The sequence below is a fragment of the Chrysemys picta genome, chromosome 1 (genome assembly GCF_011386835.1).
Source record: "Chrysemys picta bellii isolate R12L10 chromosome 1, ASM1138683v2, whole genome shotgun sequence".
Classification (NCBI taxonomy): Eukaryota; Metazoa; Chordata; order Testudines; family Emydidae; genus Chrysemys; species Chrysemys picta.
In genome coordinates, this window is record NC_088791.1 from 109840515 (window position 1) to 109856855 (window position 16341).

The 16341-nt window shown below is 50.0% G+C and overlaps 1 protein-coding gene across 5 annotated transcripts in view; it reads left to right on the forward strand.

The window, feature by feature from the left end:
- IQSEC3 (IQ motif and Sec7 domain ArfGEF 3) overlaps positions 1–16341 on the forward strand; it is a 126124-nt gene that overhangs the window by 95726 nt on the left and 14057 nt on the right. For all 5 annotated transcript variants that reach the window (XM_005308726.5, XM_005308725.5, XM_005308727.5 and 2 more), the window contains 5 exons: positions 1372–1533; positions 12277–12399; positions 13544–13710; positions 14776–14915; positions 15788–15913. In XM_005308726.5, the coding sequence (XP_005308783.3) occupies positions 1372–1533; positions 12277–12399; positions 13544–13710; positions 14776–14915; positions 15788–15913 (718 nt within the window). The remainder of the gene's footprint in view (positions 1–1371; positions 1534–12276; positions 12400–13543; positions 13711–14775; positions 14916–15787; positions 15914–16341) is intronic.

Below are 16341 nucleotides of genomic sequence, written 5' to 3' on the forward strand. Positions count from 1 at the left end.
ATTTTGCCCGATGTACATGATGTGTTAAGTAGCGCTTAATGGGCTATGTGAGCCTGGGTTTTTCACTGGGGTATTTGACCAAACTCCCACGTGCATACTGAATGGGCTGAGTTCGCTTTTTCCACTAGGATTATCACTTCATCAATTTTCAGTTTATTCTGTTCATGTAATTCCATGGTATTGGGTATATTTCTGGTACATGCACTCTTGTCTGCCCCATGGGGCTCTCCTACAGGGGACGATGCACTTTCTGGCACGCTGTTCCATCCTGGGTACGGATGAGTTGTTTGCATAGTCCCTAATCACCCAGTAGATCTGAGCAGTGGAGGTCACAGAGGAATCAAGCACTCACGTGCTACTGTGTACTGTGCTGTTTCCCCCAAGAAGCTGCTTGTGCAAATTCATTCATTAAGCCTTTGCAAAATTCCCCAGCGCCAGGGCTAATGACAGAAATGGGACATTCCTGCCTCCTTCACGAGGAAGCACCAACCACCCTGGATTGGAGAACCATGAGGAATTTGGAAATCATCTCAGCGTTCGCCGATTCCCCTGTGCATCTGACTGACAGCCAGAGTGCTGTCTGCTAGAGCGCATCATAAGTGACAGCCTGCCGGAGGGGCAGGGGAATAGGGACAAAAGAGATTAATGCAAACCTTCAGTACGCCCCTGTGTGCCATACACAGACACGCACACTCACACATACATACTCACACACACACAGGGCCACATAGAAATACCTACATCCAGAGGCACACACATAAACACACATGGGTGACACACACATCGTGTATATTTGTGCACAGAAACACACATGATCTCAGAGATGCTCATGCACATGAAGACACATGCAGAGGTGCACACAAACAACACACACTCAGGCGCAGACACTTGCAGAACCACACGCACTTGCAGAGTCACACACATGCAACTCTCAGAGAGCTCCATAAGCAGACAGAGAGGGACAAACATACTGACACAACACACAGAGCTGCTCTGGGGTGGGGGCTGCGGGGAAGGCTATGGCCTGTTTAGGCTGTGTCCTCATCACTAGGTTCTCAGTGCACTCGCAGTCCCTGTAGAGGCCCCAGTCTGAGTGGTCAAGGCTGCCCCACGGAGTGACACACCACCTGGACAGGGACCATGGATGCTTCTGTCCTTGTAATCAGAACCATTTTTACCCCCTTAACCTGTGACATGGCAGGGGTCAGGTGAGGCTGCCCCCCTGCAGGCTGGATGGATCCCCTAGGCCAGTCACTAGCATGCACATTAATGGGAGCAATGTGGGAGAGGGCTCCCCAAGGGGACTCCTTCCAGAGGCAATGGTGCCCCGAAGGGAGTGTCCGGCTCACCGTCCCTGTCCTTCTCTTCCAGAAATCCAGACAAAGGGATCCAGTTCCTGATCTCTCGGGGCTTCATCCCGGACACGCCCATTGGGGTGGCACATTTCCTGCTCCAGCGCAAGGGCCTCAGCCGCCAGATGATCGGGGAGTTCCTGGGCAACAGCAAGAAACAGTTCAACAGGGACGTCCTGGAGTAAGTGCGGAGACCCCTCCCCTCTCCCCCAAACTGCCCTCCTCTTCTGAGTGAGTGTGCCCTGCCCCCTTCCTAACTCCCTTTGCAAGTGCGGGTGCTCCCCACTCCATCTCCCCTGCCCCTTCTGAGAGTGCCCCTGCCCCTCCACTCTGAGGGAATGTGCCCCCTGCACTGTCCCCCCCACTCTGAGTGAGCATGCCTGCCCCTCCCCTTCCCCACATCCCACCCCCAGCTGCACCCCTCCCGGTGAGCGTGCTCCACCTTCTCCTTGTCCTGTCCCCCTACACACACTTTTCTGCATCATGAGGGGCTGCTACAGCTCTGCGTTCTTTGGTGCTGCTGCAGCCGCTGTTCTGGCCTTTCAGCATCTCTTTCCCCAGAGCTCCTTCAGCCAGCTAGGATTAACGTAACAGTCCCTGCCTGACTGAGAGAGCACACTGGTGTGAATCAGCAGCCAGAACCACCAGAGTCACTGGATTTATAGGCGTGTAAAACTGGGGTGAGCAAGAGGGAGACCAGGCCCCACCGCTTCCTCGGGTGTTAAAGACCCCGTGGCACACTGTGGAAGGTGATCGGGGTAACAAGGGGAGGAGACGCACTGCCTTGTGGTTATGGGACAGGTTGGGGAGTCGGGAGAGTTGGTTCCATTCCCAGCTCTGTCACTGACCTGCATCTATCTGTAAAATGGGGATAATAAATATGGGGGCCAAAGCTGTGGGTGTGTGTGAAGTGCTCGGAGAGCTTTGGCTAGAAGACACGCAAGTAACGGATTGTTATTACCTTTGCAATCCCCGAGGGCTGGCCAACAGTGCCATTTCATCCGCTTCCATGAGCTGAGGGTCTCGCGCCACACAGCTGCCTCCAGCGCCATTTGTGTTGGGTTCCCCAGCCTGCTCGGCCTATCTCAGGCTCCCTTCTGTTCCTGTTCAGTTGCTACCCTTGGCGGGTCATTCCACTAGGCTTTGCTGACCCTGGTTCTCTCCTGGTCCTGCAAGTCAGAGCCCCTTCCATCAGCCCCGCACTTCAGGCTGGAGACTGCTAGTGGCTTTTTGAGGCCCATACGTGCTTCCCAGCACCTGCCTCCAGCCAGTCCTGGCCTCCTCCCCACCATGGTCTGCAGGACCATCACTCACCTGCTGCCTCCTGACTTTGGGATGGTGAATGGAGACAGGAGGAGTCTTAGCTGGTCTTCTGGCCCCTGTCTGAGAGGGCAGGTTTTCCTCCAATACTGGCTTCTCTGTGGGTCTCAGGCTGTCTCCCTCCCTGGGCTTCCTTTACTGCCCAGTCCTGAAGGATCTAGTCCCCTTCAGGTCACTCATGCAGGGGAGGGCCCCCTGTAGGGGACTCTTCACCAGTAGAAGAAATGAAACACCCACTGCTTGCGTGCTGGCTCAGCACCGCTCTTGGACCATGACAAACAACACTGCCAGGGACAGAGTCAGAGCCAAATGTGATGGGTTGGATCACAGAACCCCCTTGGGAACAGCCACCTGATGTGCCAAGAGTACTTCTGCCCTGCTTTCCTGCCCTGGCAGCTTAGGACTTCAGTGCACTGCCTGGTTTGAGCCAGACCCGCTAGCCTGCTGCAAACCCAGACCCAGGGACTGAACCACGTCCCCTAAAAGCTTTAGGCTTAACTGAAAGCAACTTACAGAAGTGTTCCTGTCTTTAACACTCAGATGTCCAACTCCCAATGGGGTCCAAACCCCAAATAAATCCGTTTTACCCTGTATAAAGCTTATATGGGGTAAACTCATAAATTGTTCGCCCTCTATAACACTGATAGAGAGATATGCACAGCTGTTTGCTCCCCGCCCAGGTATTAATACATACTCTGGGTTAATTAATAAGTAAAAAGTGATTTTATTAAATACAGAAAGTAGGATCCAAGTGGTTCCAAGTAGTAACAGACAGAACAAAGTGAATTACCAAGTGAAATAAAATAAAACACGCAAATCTAAGCCTAATACAGTAATACAACTGAGTACAGATAAAATCTCACCCTGAGAGATGTTTTAATAAGTCTCTTTTACAGACTGGATGCCTTCCTAGTCTGGGCACAGTCCTTTCCCCTGGTACAGCCCTTGTTCCAGCTCAGGTGGTAGCTAGGAGATTCCTCATGATGGCTGCCCCATTTGTTCTGTTCCACCCATTTATATATCTTTTGCATAAGGTGGGAACCCTTTGTCCCTCTCTGGGTTCCCACTCGCTCCTTCTCAATGGAAAAGCACCAGGTTAAAGTTGGATTCCAGTTCACATATCACTGTAAGACTTCATTACCCACTTGCCAGCACACACCAGCACACATGTATACAGGGAAACTTACAAGTAAAACAGAGCCATCTGCAGACAATGGTTCTGGTTAATGGGAGTCATCAAGATTTCAAACCACCATTAATGGCCCATACTTTGCATAATTACAATAGGCCCTCAGAGTTATATTTGATATTTCTAGTTTCAGATACAAAAGTGGTACATTTATACAAATAGGATGATCACACTCAGTAGATTATAAGCTTTGTAGTGATACCTTACAAGAGACCTTTTGCATGAAACATATTCCAGTTACATTATATTTAAACTCATTAACATATTTTCATAAAATCATATAGAGTGCACTATCACACCAAACTCTCCTGAAAATCAAGGCAGTGAGAGCAGGAAGGGTTTGTGCCAGTGTGTCTGCTCAGCCCTGCTCCTCAGCACCAGCCACCTCCAGGAGTACAAAAGCAACTTCTGCCTTTCTGCTCTCTCAGGGCCTGATCCTGTGAGGTCGTCCCTGAAGTCAGTGGGAGACAAGATTACTCAGCGCTGACTCTCCAGAGGAGCTCAGCATGGGCCCTTAGCCATATATCCGTCAGCACGTATCATAGCTCTCTGTTAGATCTTTCTTTCCATAGGGATGGAAGGTTTGTACTAAATATCTTGTTATAAATCAGAGACGGGCCTGAACCTGGAATGTGCCCCCTCCCCCATTCTCCTGAATGTTGACACTCAAATTCCACAATTAGGCCCTGTGATGAACAGAGCCGAACTGGAAACCCAAATCCCCCCCCACCTTCCCCCCAAAACTGTGGGGAAGGAAGAGATGTCAAATCAGGAGCCAAACTTGGGTCCAAATTTCAAGGCCCATCACTGCCATGCTATATATCAGGGTTATTTTATTGCCACAGGTGCCTGGCCATGTATCCTGCCTTTCTGTCTCATATGCTGCGTGTGTATTGATCCAGCCATAATTGAGACACATGGTCTCTCAAATCATTTCATGCCGAGCGCCACAATTAAAAGTAATTGCCTTTTTCCCCATCAGGCAATGTGTGGGCTGCATCTCCAGACAGAGCCTCTTTAAATCCAAGCCCTTCTTCAGTGCAGAGAGAGGGGTTGTTGCGATAGCAGTAGGTGGATAATTCCTGCTAGCCCTAGATTGTGCATCAGCCCCCACTGACAATGTTCTTATCTGTCTTGCGGGTAAACAAATGATGTGCTAGGATTCAGTGAGAAAGGTTCCTACAACAGAGCCTGTGCCATGCATCCCCGTGTAAATACGATGTAGATGCCATGTCATTATTACTGCGCATGTCAGTAGAGCTGTGAGTGCATGTGTGTCCTGGTGTGTTAATGTGTTAACCTGAGCACCATCCTCATCACGCATGGCACCTCCAAAGAACTTTTCAGCCATAGGTCTCAAAGCATTTAACAAAGGTGAAGGAGAATCATTGGGTCCATTTTACAGATGGACAGAGAAATTCTGTGACTTGCTATCATGGGGCAAATGCATCCTGTTCCCCTTTGGGGGTGGGGTAAGGGCATTGTGGCCCCACAGTTAAGTCCACCCAGCTACCCTTATCCTCAGGGCAGTAAGACCTAATGGCCAAAGTCTCTACGATTGCCCTTCTTCACAGGGCCATGTGACCTAGTGGCCAGAGTCACTGAGGCTTCCCTCTCCCTCAGGGTGATCTGGCCCAATGGCTGCCCTCCTCCACAGGGCTGTGTGGCCTAGTGGCTGGTCAGGGGAGTGGGCCGCCACCCAAGGGTGAGTGGTGGCTGAGGTAGGGTAACCTGAGCCCTTCCTGCTCTACCTGGTTCCAGCCCAGTGCCCTGACAGTGGCAAATGTTCTCACCACTGAGTCAGCGGGGATCCAACCGCAATACGTTGATGTCCCCTCCAGCAACTAGTCCCCCTGGGCTACTTCCTACCCTGTCCCTGATACCATGGTCCAGGCGTCTCCGGGGTCTCTGGGTTTCTCGGCCTGTGCAGTTCTAACCTCTTTGAGGAATCCTTAGGTACCTATGTATCCATTTGGGTCTCGGCACCTCTGGCTTCCGCAGTCTGGGACTTCAGCAACTCCCAGGCTGGAGCCTGCAAAGTGCATCCTCCCGCCTCAGTGGTCAGCCCTGACTGAACTGAGTTGCTCCCTTTTATACTAGTGCTCCAGTTGGAGTATGTCCAGCAGGGGTGAGGGGGCGGGGCTTCCTCTGCCCAGAGTGTGTGTTTAGCCTCTTCTTGGCCAGTTCGGGGCAAGTGGAACCCGTCACACTTGTCCAAGATCACTCAGTTGGCCTGATTGCCCTTTCACCAGTGTAAATCGGAAGCATTTCCTTTCAAGTTAATAATTACATTGGCATGAATTAGCAAAGAATTGGCCCACTGAATCTATGGCAGACCCCATCTCCGATGTCTTAGTCCCATGCCCTATCCACACTTCGTGTATTAACACAACACCAGAGCACCAGTGTCTCCGGTCCCATCAGCAGAGTAGTGTCCTCGTATGTTATTGTATCAGCCTATGTGCATTGATTGGTGTGTTTAATGTCTACAGCCTGCCCAGATATGCTCTTTCTGCGATGTACAGTGCTGCCAGCAGCACTAGTGCCCTCCCTCCTTCTCTCAGCTGCACAAGTAGCCACATTATCACAAGTGCTTGGGTGGCAGCACTGGGTCCCCCTGACTGAGTATATCTGGGTGGGCGATAGACCCATGCAGTGAGCACGACTGAGAGCACGGGGGTACAAATTACACACGTGAGTCTGAGAATCCTGCCCTCTGTTGTTGCAAAGTCATTTCAATTATTTATGAGATTTACTGTGTTAATTTAGCTGTAGTTTAATATGAAAAGCAACAAAACACTCGTGTTGGAAATGTGAGCTGTAAGCATTCTTCCTATCACAGCCAGGTTAAATTAACCAAACCAAATTAATAAATAATAGGACAGCCTTTAAAACAGCTGTGAAAGTCTCCAGCCTCCCTCGTGCACTCAAATGCTGAGCTGCATGGCCCAGGTCACAAACTACTGGCTCAGCATTGGTATCTTTACTCAGGAGACTCCTGTTGGTTTCCAAGGACAGTTTGGGCTATTAAAGATCTCCGCTCAGTCAGATGGGCAAGTGACCTGCCATCTGTTTCTTTTGTCATTTAACAGAGGTAATAATTGCACAAATATTTTTGCACTGTCCTTTAAAAATGTGACCTTTTAAATTCATGCTTAGTGAGTGTATGTGGATGCAGACAAGAGGAATGTTCTGTGTAGATCACAATGCGTGTTAAATATCCAGGGATGTAAAGATCTTTAACTAGCACAAGATTTGGCTAGTTTGGTAAATTATTCCCATTACCCGCAGATCAGGACTTCCAAGCCCCTACAACCCTTGAATAATACTCTCCTTTCCCCTATCCCTCCCTCTCTCTCTCTCATCTAATTTAATCTCACCCAATGAAATCTACAATCATCAGCATGCTAGCTAGGCACTCTGTGGTATTTGAACACATTATGGGTTGTATTTTCAAAAGTGCCTAATGACAGAAGAGCACAAGTTCCTTTGAAAGTCAATAGGACTGCGCTCCTAAGGGCTTGCCTATACAGGGGAGTTTACCAGCATCTTGTGCACTTTTGAAAATCCCATCCGATTCCTTCATTCCCTGTTCACCCAATAAGACCTTCCAGTCCAAGAACCCACCCTCTGACTGAAGAGCGCCAGTACATCTCCCACTAGATCCTATTCCCACTGTTCCTGCAGTCAGCCAAGCAGACTTAGTAGACAGCCAGATGTGACCCATTCTCTGCCACCCTCATGGACTGCACAGAGCCAGCCCAGAGTATGATGGTCTAAAGCAGGGGTCGGCAACCTTTCAGAAGTGGTGTGCCGAGTCTTCATTTATTCACTCTAATTTAAGGTTTCGTGTGCCAGTAATACATTTTAATGGTGTTACAAGGTCTCTTTCTATAAGTCTATAATATATAACTAAACTATTGTTGTATGTAAATAAATAAGGGTTTTAAAATGTTTAAGAAGCTTCATTTAAAATTAAATTAAAACACAGAGCCCCCTGGACCGGTGGCTAGGATCCGGGCAGTGTGAGTGCCACTGAAAATCAGCTAGCGTGCCACCTTCGGCACGCGTGCCATAGGTTACCTACCCCTGGTCTAAAGCTACAGCCCCAGCCTGTGTGGCCACTAGACCACTGATCTGATTTCAAAGTGGTTTTTAAGATGTCTGCATATTACATATTCCACACACTCTATCAGACAGATCACATAGCTGTGTGGGAAGGGACCCAGTAAAAAACGTCAGCATTCATAGTATTGAGCAATGTTCTCATTCTTGCCTTCATCTCTTTCTCCAGCCATTCTTTCTTCTGTGCTTTCTTAGTTTGATGCTTGCTTTTGTTCTCATTCTTTTATTCATTCTTTCATGCTCGCACTCTTTCCCTTTGCTAACATTCATCCTTTCATGCTGTCTTTTTGCTTGGCTTCATTCATTCTTTCATGCCCTCTTTCTTCCATCCCCCCTGTTTTTGTCTCAGGAATTTCATACGTTCCTGGTTCATTCATGAGTCAGTTCTTCTGACCTGTGCCATGAATGAAGCTGGCAGTGCCGCTGGGGCTGGATTGCTCACGCTCTGGGTCACAGGATCCTGGGAAGGTCAGAGCGGCTGTCCTGATTCATTTGTCTCCAAAGGAGGAACGTAGGAGACGTTGCAGTGAATAGGGGCAGGTCACCGTAAGAATGCGAGCGCTAGGTTTGTTCTGACGCATTCTCCTTGCGGGCGTGCTGCTCTCCTCACTGTCAGACACATGTTGCCTTCCCTTTCTCTAATGGGCAGCGAGGCAGAGAGGAGCTCCTCTTGGGAGATGGAAATTCACAGCCAGAAGCACGAGGAGGCAGCTCTCAGTGAAGGAAGCCAGTTTGCTATTTCACCCATTAAACTGTCCTTGGATTGGCACAGGAGGCTTCCTGGCTACCCCCAAAACAACCGCACTCACCAAGGAGTTAGCGTCCCCTGTTGAGGGGCCCCAGGAGATTTGCATTACAAGAGGATTTGAGCAGGGGCTGTGCAAAAGCTTCTGCACCAGAGGTGAGACCATGGATTTAGTTCATCAACAGATTGATAATGGGGGGATGGGGAGAGACGTTTGCCAAGTGCTGCCAACTGTGTGCAATATCCCCAGTAAAATCTGAGTTATGCAGGAGGGAGCTGTGCATGCCACTGCCTCCCTAGTGCAAGGAGAGCCAGGTGTGCAGTACACTTTTGGGAGAGGGAGGAGACATGTACACAATGCAGATTGCATGTGACAAGTACTTGTGCACAGCCCAGCTTCTGCTCCTGCTAGGGCGCCCAGGATAGGAAGATTGTGCAAGAACCTTGTACGCAGCACAGACACTCTCATGTCACAAGGTCTATAGGCCTGACAGAGCACCCCTCAAGTAAGCAGAGCCAGGCATGTATTTGCAGCCCCTCTTGTGTGAGGAGAACGGTCTGCACTGGGGAGTCTGTTCTGTGCAAAAAGGACTGTATACACAGTGCAGCTTCTCATGTGGAAAATGGGCTGTGAGGTAGAAAAGCTGGCAGACTGTGCCATGCACTTCTCAAACCAGGAGGGCTGGTGTGTATGAAGTAGTGTCTCCCTACCAAGTGAGTTGGCATGCACACTGCAGCCATTTGAGCCCTGGGAGGGCTAGCATGCATGGCACAGCCTCCCTTGTGCAAGAAGAGCCGTGCGTGCACTGCCGTGTTCCCGCGTGGAGCCGCTGGCATGCGCAGTGCAGCCGGCCTCATGTGAGTTGAGCTCTTCTCTTCCAGTTTGCCCTGAAGTTCTATTTCTTTTTTGGGGGAGAGGAATGTTATTTATTAATATCTTTGAGTCTTGTGGTTTTAAGAGTTTCCACCTGGCTGCCTCTCCTCAGCTCCCTCCCTGAGCCTGGGCTGTGAGTTCATTACAGACGCTTTTAGTTGCAGCCCCGGCTCCCGCAGCATTGTCACCTGAGCGGAAAAGCTTGAAAATAGGTCATTGTGCTTGGCTGAGCTGATACGAGCCCCACACGGTACAGCTGCTTCTTGCCTTCTCAGAACTCGTTCACCACGAGTCTCCTTTGCCACGATTAGTCCTCTGCTAAATGCCTCGCGGCACAATCATCACTGGTATGATGCCGCTACATACGTTTCGCTATCAGCGGGCGACGTGCCTCTGGGCATCCTACCTGTGGGCATGAGGCCCAAGGAGAAGCAGCTAGAAATGTAATAACAGTGAAAAATTATCCCACTGGAGCCCATCCCCAGGGAATGCTCGGCATCCGCACTCTGACCCCCAGCGGATGCCAGCTGCCTGCGTTTTGAGCTCTCTTACATCCCAGGTTGTTGGGGGTGCCTTGAATCAAAATACCAAACCATCTCTGAGGCACAGTGGTGCTTGTATGGAAAAATGAGCAGGCCTTCTTAAGTTATAGCACATGGAAGAGCTGTGTGATCCTTGACATGGCTGCAGGAACCCACTCTCATAAAACCTCACCCCCGTCTTACTTCTGTTAGTGCAGCCAGCTCTGGGGAGGGGCAGTTTCATCGAGTTGGAGGCTGAGCTGCCTTTGCACCAAGGCCCTGGAGGCTGAGGAGATTCTGTCACTCTTGCAGAGCTGGTGGCTACTGACCCACTGGCCAAGGCAGTCCAAGCTCAGCTTCCCCAATCCCTGCCTCTTTTGGAAAGAAATGACTCTCCTTGCTGGAGTCCCATGAGAAGTACTATAGAGTTGAGTGTCAGTGAACAAGCACCTAAATGCTACAGTTTGTACCTTATAAAGACCGTTGCGAACCTTTAAAATGCTGCTGGAACCTAAGGAAATCTGCCAAACAAATGGAGTGTCAAGCCCAGCGGAACTGGCTAAACCAGATTTCGTCACCCCTTTGCCATTTCTACTAGCTCCACATTTCCCAAAGTGTGGGGCATGCTCCTCTGGGCGGGGGACAAAGGACTATACGGGGGTGGCACAGACAGGCCTCTCAGCTGCCCTCCAGGGTCTTAGCTTTGATTTTATGGAGAAAAAAGCAAGTCTGCAGCTGTTACATCTGTGAAGAAAACCTTCAAAACAAGAAGTGAGTGCAAGAAAGGAGAGGAAGTGTCACATGCTGAAGTAACAGAGGGGTAGCCGTGTTAGTCTGAATCTGAATTGGTGGGTAGAAATCGACCTCTCGAGGATCGATTTATCGCATCCCGTCGGGACGCGACAATCAATCCCCGAATCGACGCTCTTACTCCACCAGCAGAGGTGGGAGTAAGCGCCATCGACGGGAAGCCGCAGAGGTCGATTTTGCCGCCGTCCCTACAGCGGGGTAAGTCGGCTGCGATACGTCGAATTCAGCTACGCTATTCACGTAGCTGAATTTGCGTATCTTAAATCGACCCCCCCCCCGTAGTGTAGATGTAGCTAAGACTAACAGAAGTATTGGAGCATAAGCTTTCGTGGGTGAATGCCCACTTCATCAGACGCAAGACTGAATGAAGTGTGTAAAGCAGCCTTTCGCAAAGCGTGTGGAGAAGGGGTATGAAGGAATAGCCAGTAGGGAGCAGGAGACGTACAAATTATGATGTGCCGACTTTAACCCCAACATGGCAGAGTTGCAAGGGGCAGGGGGAGGGGGAGGTGAAGTTGGTCTCACTTGCTTGAAGGGGAGCTCAGCTTTCACCAATTTGGAGCCAAAGTAGAAAGGAAGTAGGTATAGAGGGGTGTTTCTTTCCACAGTGTCTTAGACTCTGGCAATAAGAGTTATCATTGGGGCTCGGTCAGTGCTTAATTTGTGCAAGGGCTGAGCCCCGGCACCTCTGGGCTTGGCAGTTGATAGCCCCGGCACCTCTGGGCTTGCCGCGTGAGTTATGAAAGTAAAAAAATTGCTTGAGCCCCAGCACCTCTTTCATTACAAATAAGCACTGGGCTCAGTGCAGGGAAACAATGCACTGGAAGAGCTTTTTATTTTTAAATGTTACATCTGCAAAAGTGGCTGCTACCATGAACCTGCTAATGATTATCCAGAGGAAAACTTCTCCCGCTCAGGGCCTGAGTGAGGAGGTGTGAGGAAGTACGGATGTTAAGGGGGATGGATGTATGAATGAATGTTGATAGATGTGCATGCAGAGACAACGGGCTGAATTGCTGGTGTATAAGAGAGGGATGGATGAATGGACAGGTTGTGGATGGATTATAGGGGGTGAGTAGGAGGAGGAGTGGCAGTGAGTGAATGTATTGGGTCACTGCATGGGTCAGTGTGTGAGCAATGGACAGATGACAGGAAATAGATGAAGAAATAAATACATGGCTGTTCATAGGAATTACTCACATGCTGCAGAATCCGTAGGAAACTCTGCTGGCGTCACTGTCTGCCTTGGTAGGTTGCTTCATGAGCCCACGCTATGTCCCTTCAGAGAGAGTGTTATCGTGGGCTTGGTGCTCAAGGAGTTTGTGTTCCTTTCCCCTTAGCTGTGTGGTGGACGAGATGGACTTCTCGGGCATGGAGCTGGATGAAGCTTTGCGGAAATTCCAGGCCCACATCCGTGTGCAGGGAGAGGCTCAGAAGGTGGAACGGCTAATTGAGGCCTTCAGGTAGGAGAGCCGTCGCTGCAGTGCGCCCGCACAGCCCTGCTGGCTGTGAGACACCGACTGTTTACACGGAGGAAAATAAGAGCTGGGACATGCGGGTGGCAGGAAACAGGCAGAGTAAAAGAGTGACTGGAGCGAGAGTGTTGTTTGCAGTGTTGTTGTAGCCGTGCTGGTCCCAGGATACTAGCGAGACAAGGTGGGTGAGGTAATATCTTCTATTGGACCAGCTTCTGTTGGTGAGAGAGACAAGCTATTGAGCTACACAGAGCACTTCTTCGGGTCTTGGGAAAGGTATGCAGCGTGTCACAGCTAAATACAAGGTGGAACAGATTGTTTAGCCTAAGGAGTTAGCCTGTGATGCAAGAGACCATTCAAGGTGAAGTGGGTGGTTAACACTTCTGCAGCTGTAGGACAAAGGAGAGGGAGTGACAGAGCTAAACCTCCCTTTGAAGGAAGGGTAATTCCTGAGGCAGGCTAATGGGTAAATCCCATCTGTCCTGCAGGCACAGAGATGTCTGTCTCACAGGAACTCAGTGGTATTCATGGTGCAGAGTGGGAAATCTCTTGGAGGACTGAGGCAGTTACAGGTTTCTAGGACTGCACAGCATCCTGGGGCCAGAGTGAGATGGTCCCTTACATGGGCTGTGCAGCGGGGAGAGCACACAAGGAACCTCCCCACCCCTGCATGTGTGACCCACACACAAGGAGTAGCCATAATGGCACTGGGGCTTCTCTTTCAGCACATACCTGTGGGTACTGTGCCCCGAAACAGAGAAGTAGTAGGTGGGCCCTGGCTTCACCCCCACCCCTGCACCAGCCACGCTTAGGGAAGCAGGGTACACCAGCCTGTGGAGTCCCTCTGGGACACAGTTGCATCCTGAGCTCCCTGTGGGGCAGTAGAGCTGATGCTTAGGTAGGACAATTTGCCCTTGGTGCGTAAGTTGTGCCTTGGGAGAACAGCCAGATACTCCCAGTTTGTGTGAGATGAAGGCAAGTGTGGTTGTAAAGGAGTGATTTGCTCCTTCGTACTGAGGTCCAGTTGAGGGGGAGCAGTCTGGGCCCTGCCAAGTGCACATCTGGGGTAGACTGGCCTTTGATTTCCACTCTGGGGTCTCCATAGTATGTCTGGGCATCCCTCCCACTACAGCCAGCGGTACTGTATGTGTAACCCGGACGTGGTCCAGCAGTTCCATAACCCGGACACCATTTTCATCCTGGCCTTCGCGATCATCCTCCTCAACACGGACATGTACAGCCCCAACATCAAACCCGACAGGAAGATGATGCTGGAGGACTTCATCCGGAACCTGAGAGGTGAGGGTGCTGCCCCAGGTAGGCATAACTTCTGCTGCTCCAAATTCTGTGTGCTAGGGCTGAAGTCAAAGACAAACTGAGGCTTCTGTAACCGGGGCTGCTGCTCTCTGTGAATCCGAGTGGCAGAAGCTTGAGTTGGAAAAGACCTGTTAGGTCCTAGCTAGTCCATCACCCAGTGGATCAGTGCAGAATTGTCCTCTACAGTATATTCTCTAGCAATATGTCCAGCCCACTTTTAAAAGACTCAAAGGGTGGGGTTTCCACCACTTTTCTTGAGAGATATTTACATAGTTTAATAGATATCACAGTTCAGAAGTTTTCTCTGATATTGAAATTTTCCTTTGCTTGATTTCATCCTAGTTACATCCTTTTCGATCTCCCGGAACACCTCTTTTCCCATCTTGGTACTTCAAATATTTGGACAAGATGTCCGGATAGCCTAAATCTCCCCTTCCTTACTTGCATGCTATTCCCTCTAACTGTCTATCCTCAGCCGTCTCCTCCTTACTAGCCACACCTGCCTTCTCTTATCTTGAGTCTCACTTTAGTTGTCATCTAACCATGATCCACAAATACATCATCTCTTAATCTTGAAGGGAAGTGGTTGAAGCCCCGCTACTGGGGACACTTACAACTAGACCAGACCAAGCAACTAGTAAAGGTACAATTGAGCCATGATCCTGCATTGGCAGGGGAATGGGCTGGATCTCCTAATAGGTCTCTTCCATCTCTAAAGTCGCTGGTTATATGAAATCAATGCAGGTTTTATTGCTGAGTGGCCCAAGATCTATAAATATGAAAGTGTGACTATAAAATGGCAGGGAACACGTGGAAAGAAGCCAGCATGCAAAGAGGTGGAATAATGAAATCCTTTGCATTCTCCTGATTATATCATTATATCAGCAGAGAAGGCAGTATATTATACCGAGAGATTATTGCTTCCTCCCCATCTCCCCCACACTGCCTAGACACACTGTGTAAAGGAGGCAATCGGTGCATGCTGAGGACTGTCGGCTCTTTCCTTGCTCTCTGCCTCGCCTGCTCTACATTCTCTGTGCTTTTCAGGGGTGGACGACGGCGCTGACATTCCCCGGGAGCTGGTAGTGGGGATCTATGAGAGGATCCAACAGAAAGAGCTCAAATCCAATGAGGATCATGTAACCTATGTCACCAAGGTGGAGAAATCCATCGTAGGGATGAAAACAGTGAGTTCTTAACCTCTGCTCTATTCTTCTCACCTCTACTTCCCTAGCTCCTGTAATCTCCTCTCGTCTCCTCCTCTACCCCGCCTTCTGTTGCAGTTGCATCCTTCCTTCTCCATTCAACTCTTTCCCATAGTCCCTTCTTTCTCTCCTTCCACTCCCTTCTGTCCTTTAACATTTGCTCCCTTTTCTTGGACTCCCCTCTTTCTTGCAATCTCATTCTTTCTTAATGGTTTTGGAGCTCCCTTAGCCAGAATTTGTCTTAGCTGCTTCACTCATCCTCTAGCCAAGAGTCTTATCACGGGCTCTGCCTGCTGACACCTCGGAGAGACACTGCAGTGCTTCAGACTCTCTTTCAGGTTTTGTGAGGACATAGGAAAAGTCTGATAGAAAGTGATCTCAGCCAGCTCTCCCAGGAGCTCCCTGAGGAGTGCCAGGGTTAAGAGAACACCAATGGTTTCCTTGGCCGGGACTAACGAGTAACGCAAAAACATACCGTTGACCTGAACTGTGTGAAATAATTTCCAGAGGGTCAGAAAGTTACAAACCCGCAGCTGGGGTGATGGCAGGATGCTGAAGAGGGTAAGCAGCCACCCACGATCCCTGTAAGCCAGACATGTGGTGATCTGATTCAATAACAAGAGGGCTCCCAGTGACTGCCTGCCCCACCACTCCTTCGGGTTCCTCAGAGTCGAAGGGTGTGGGCCAGTTCTTGCTGTGGCATGCAGGGAAAGTGATGATGAGGAGTAGGATGCAGGTGGGCAGAGCTGGTGCCATTGCATGAAGGTTTGAGTAGCTAGAGGTGACACTGAATCATTTGGGTTGGGAGAATGGTGAGAACATTTCCCACTTAACTTCTCTCTTGGGCCTTGCAGGTTCTGTCTGTGCCACATCGCCGGCTGGTCTGCTGCAGCCGCCTTTACGAGGTGACGGATGTGAATAAAATGCAGAAGCAGGCTGCTCATCAGAGGGAAGTGTTCCTCTTCAATGACCTGCTGGTGGTGAGCGTGCTCTGGGATGTTAGGCAGGAGAGTGGCGCCAAAGGAGGAGCTGGAGATGTTGTGAAAGTCAAAAGTATAACTGGGTTCAAAAAAGAACTAGACAAGTTGATGGATGATAGGCCCCTCAAGGGCAATTAGCCACGATGGTCAGGGACGCAACCCCATGCTCTGGGTGTCTCTAAACCTCTGATCGCCTGAAGCTGGGACTGGACAGCAGGGGATGGATCACTCAATAATTGTCCTGTTCTGTTTATTCCCTCTTGAAGTATCTGGCACTAGCCACTATTGGGAGAAAGGATACTGGGCTAGATAGACCATTGGTCTGACCCAGCATGGCCGTTCTTATGTCAAAGGAGCTTCTGAATTCTTTGGGACACACTGTCAAAATGGTAGAGCAGGAAGGGACACAGGCTGCTGGCAAAACTAGG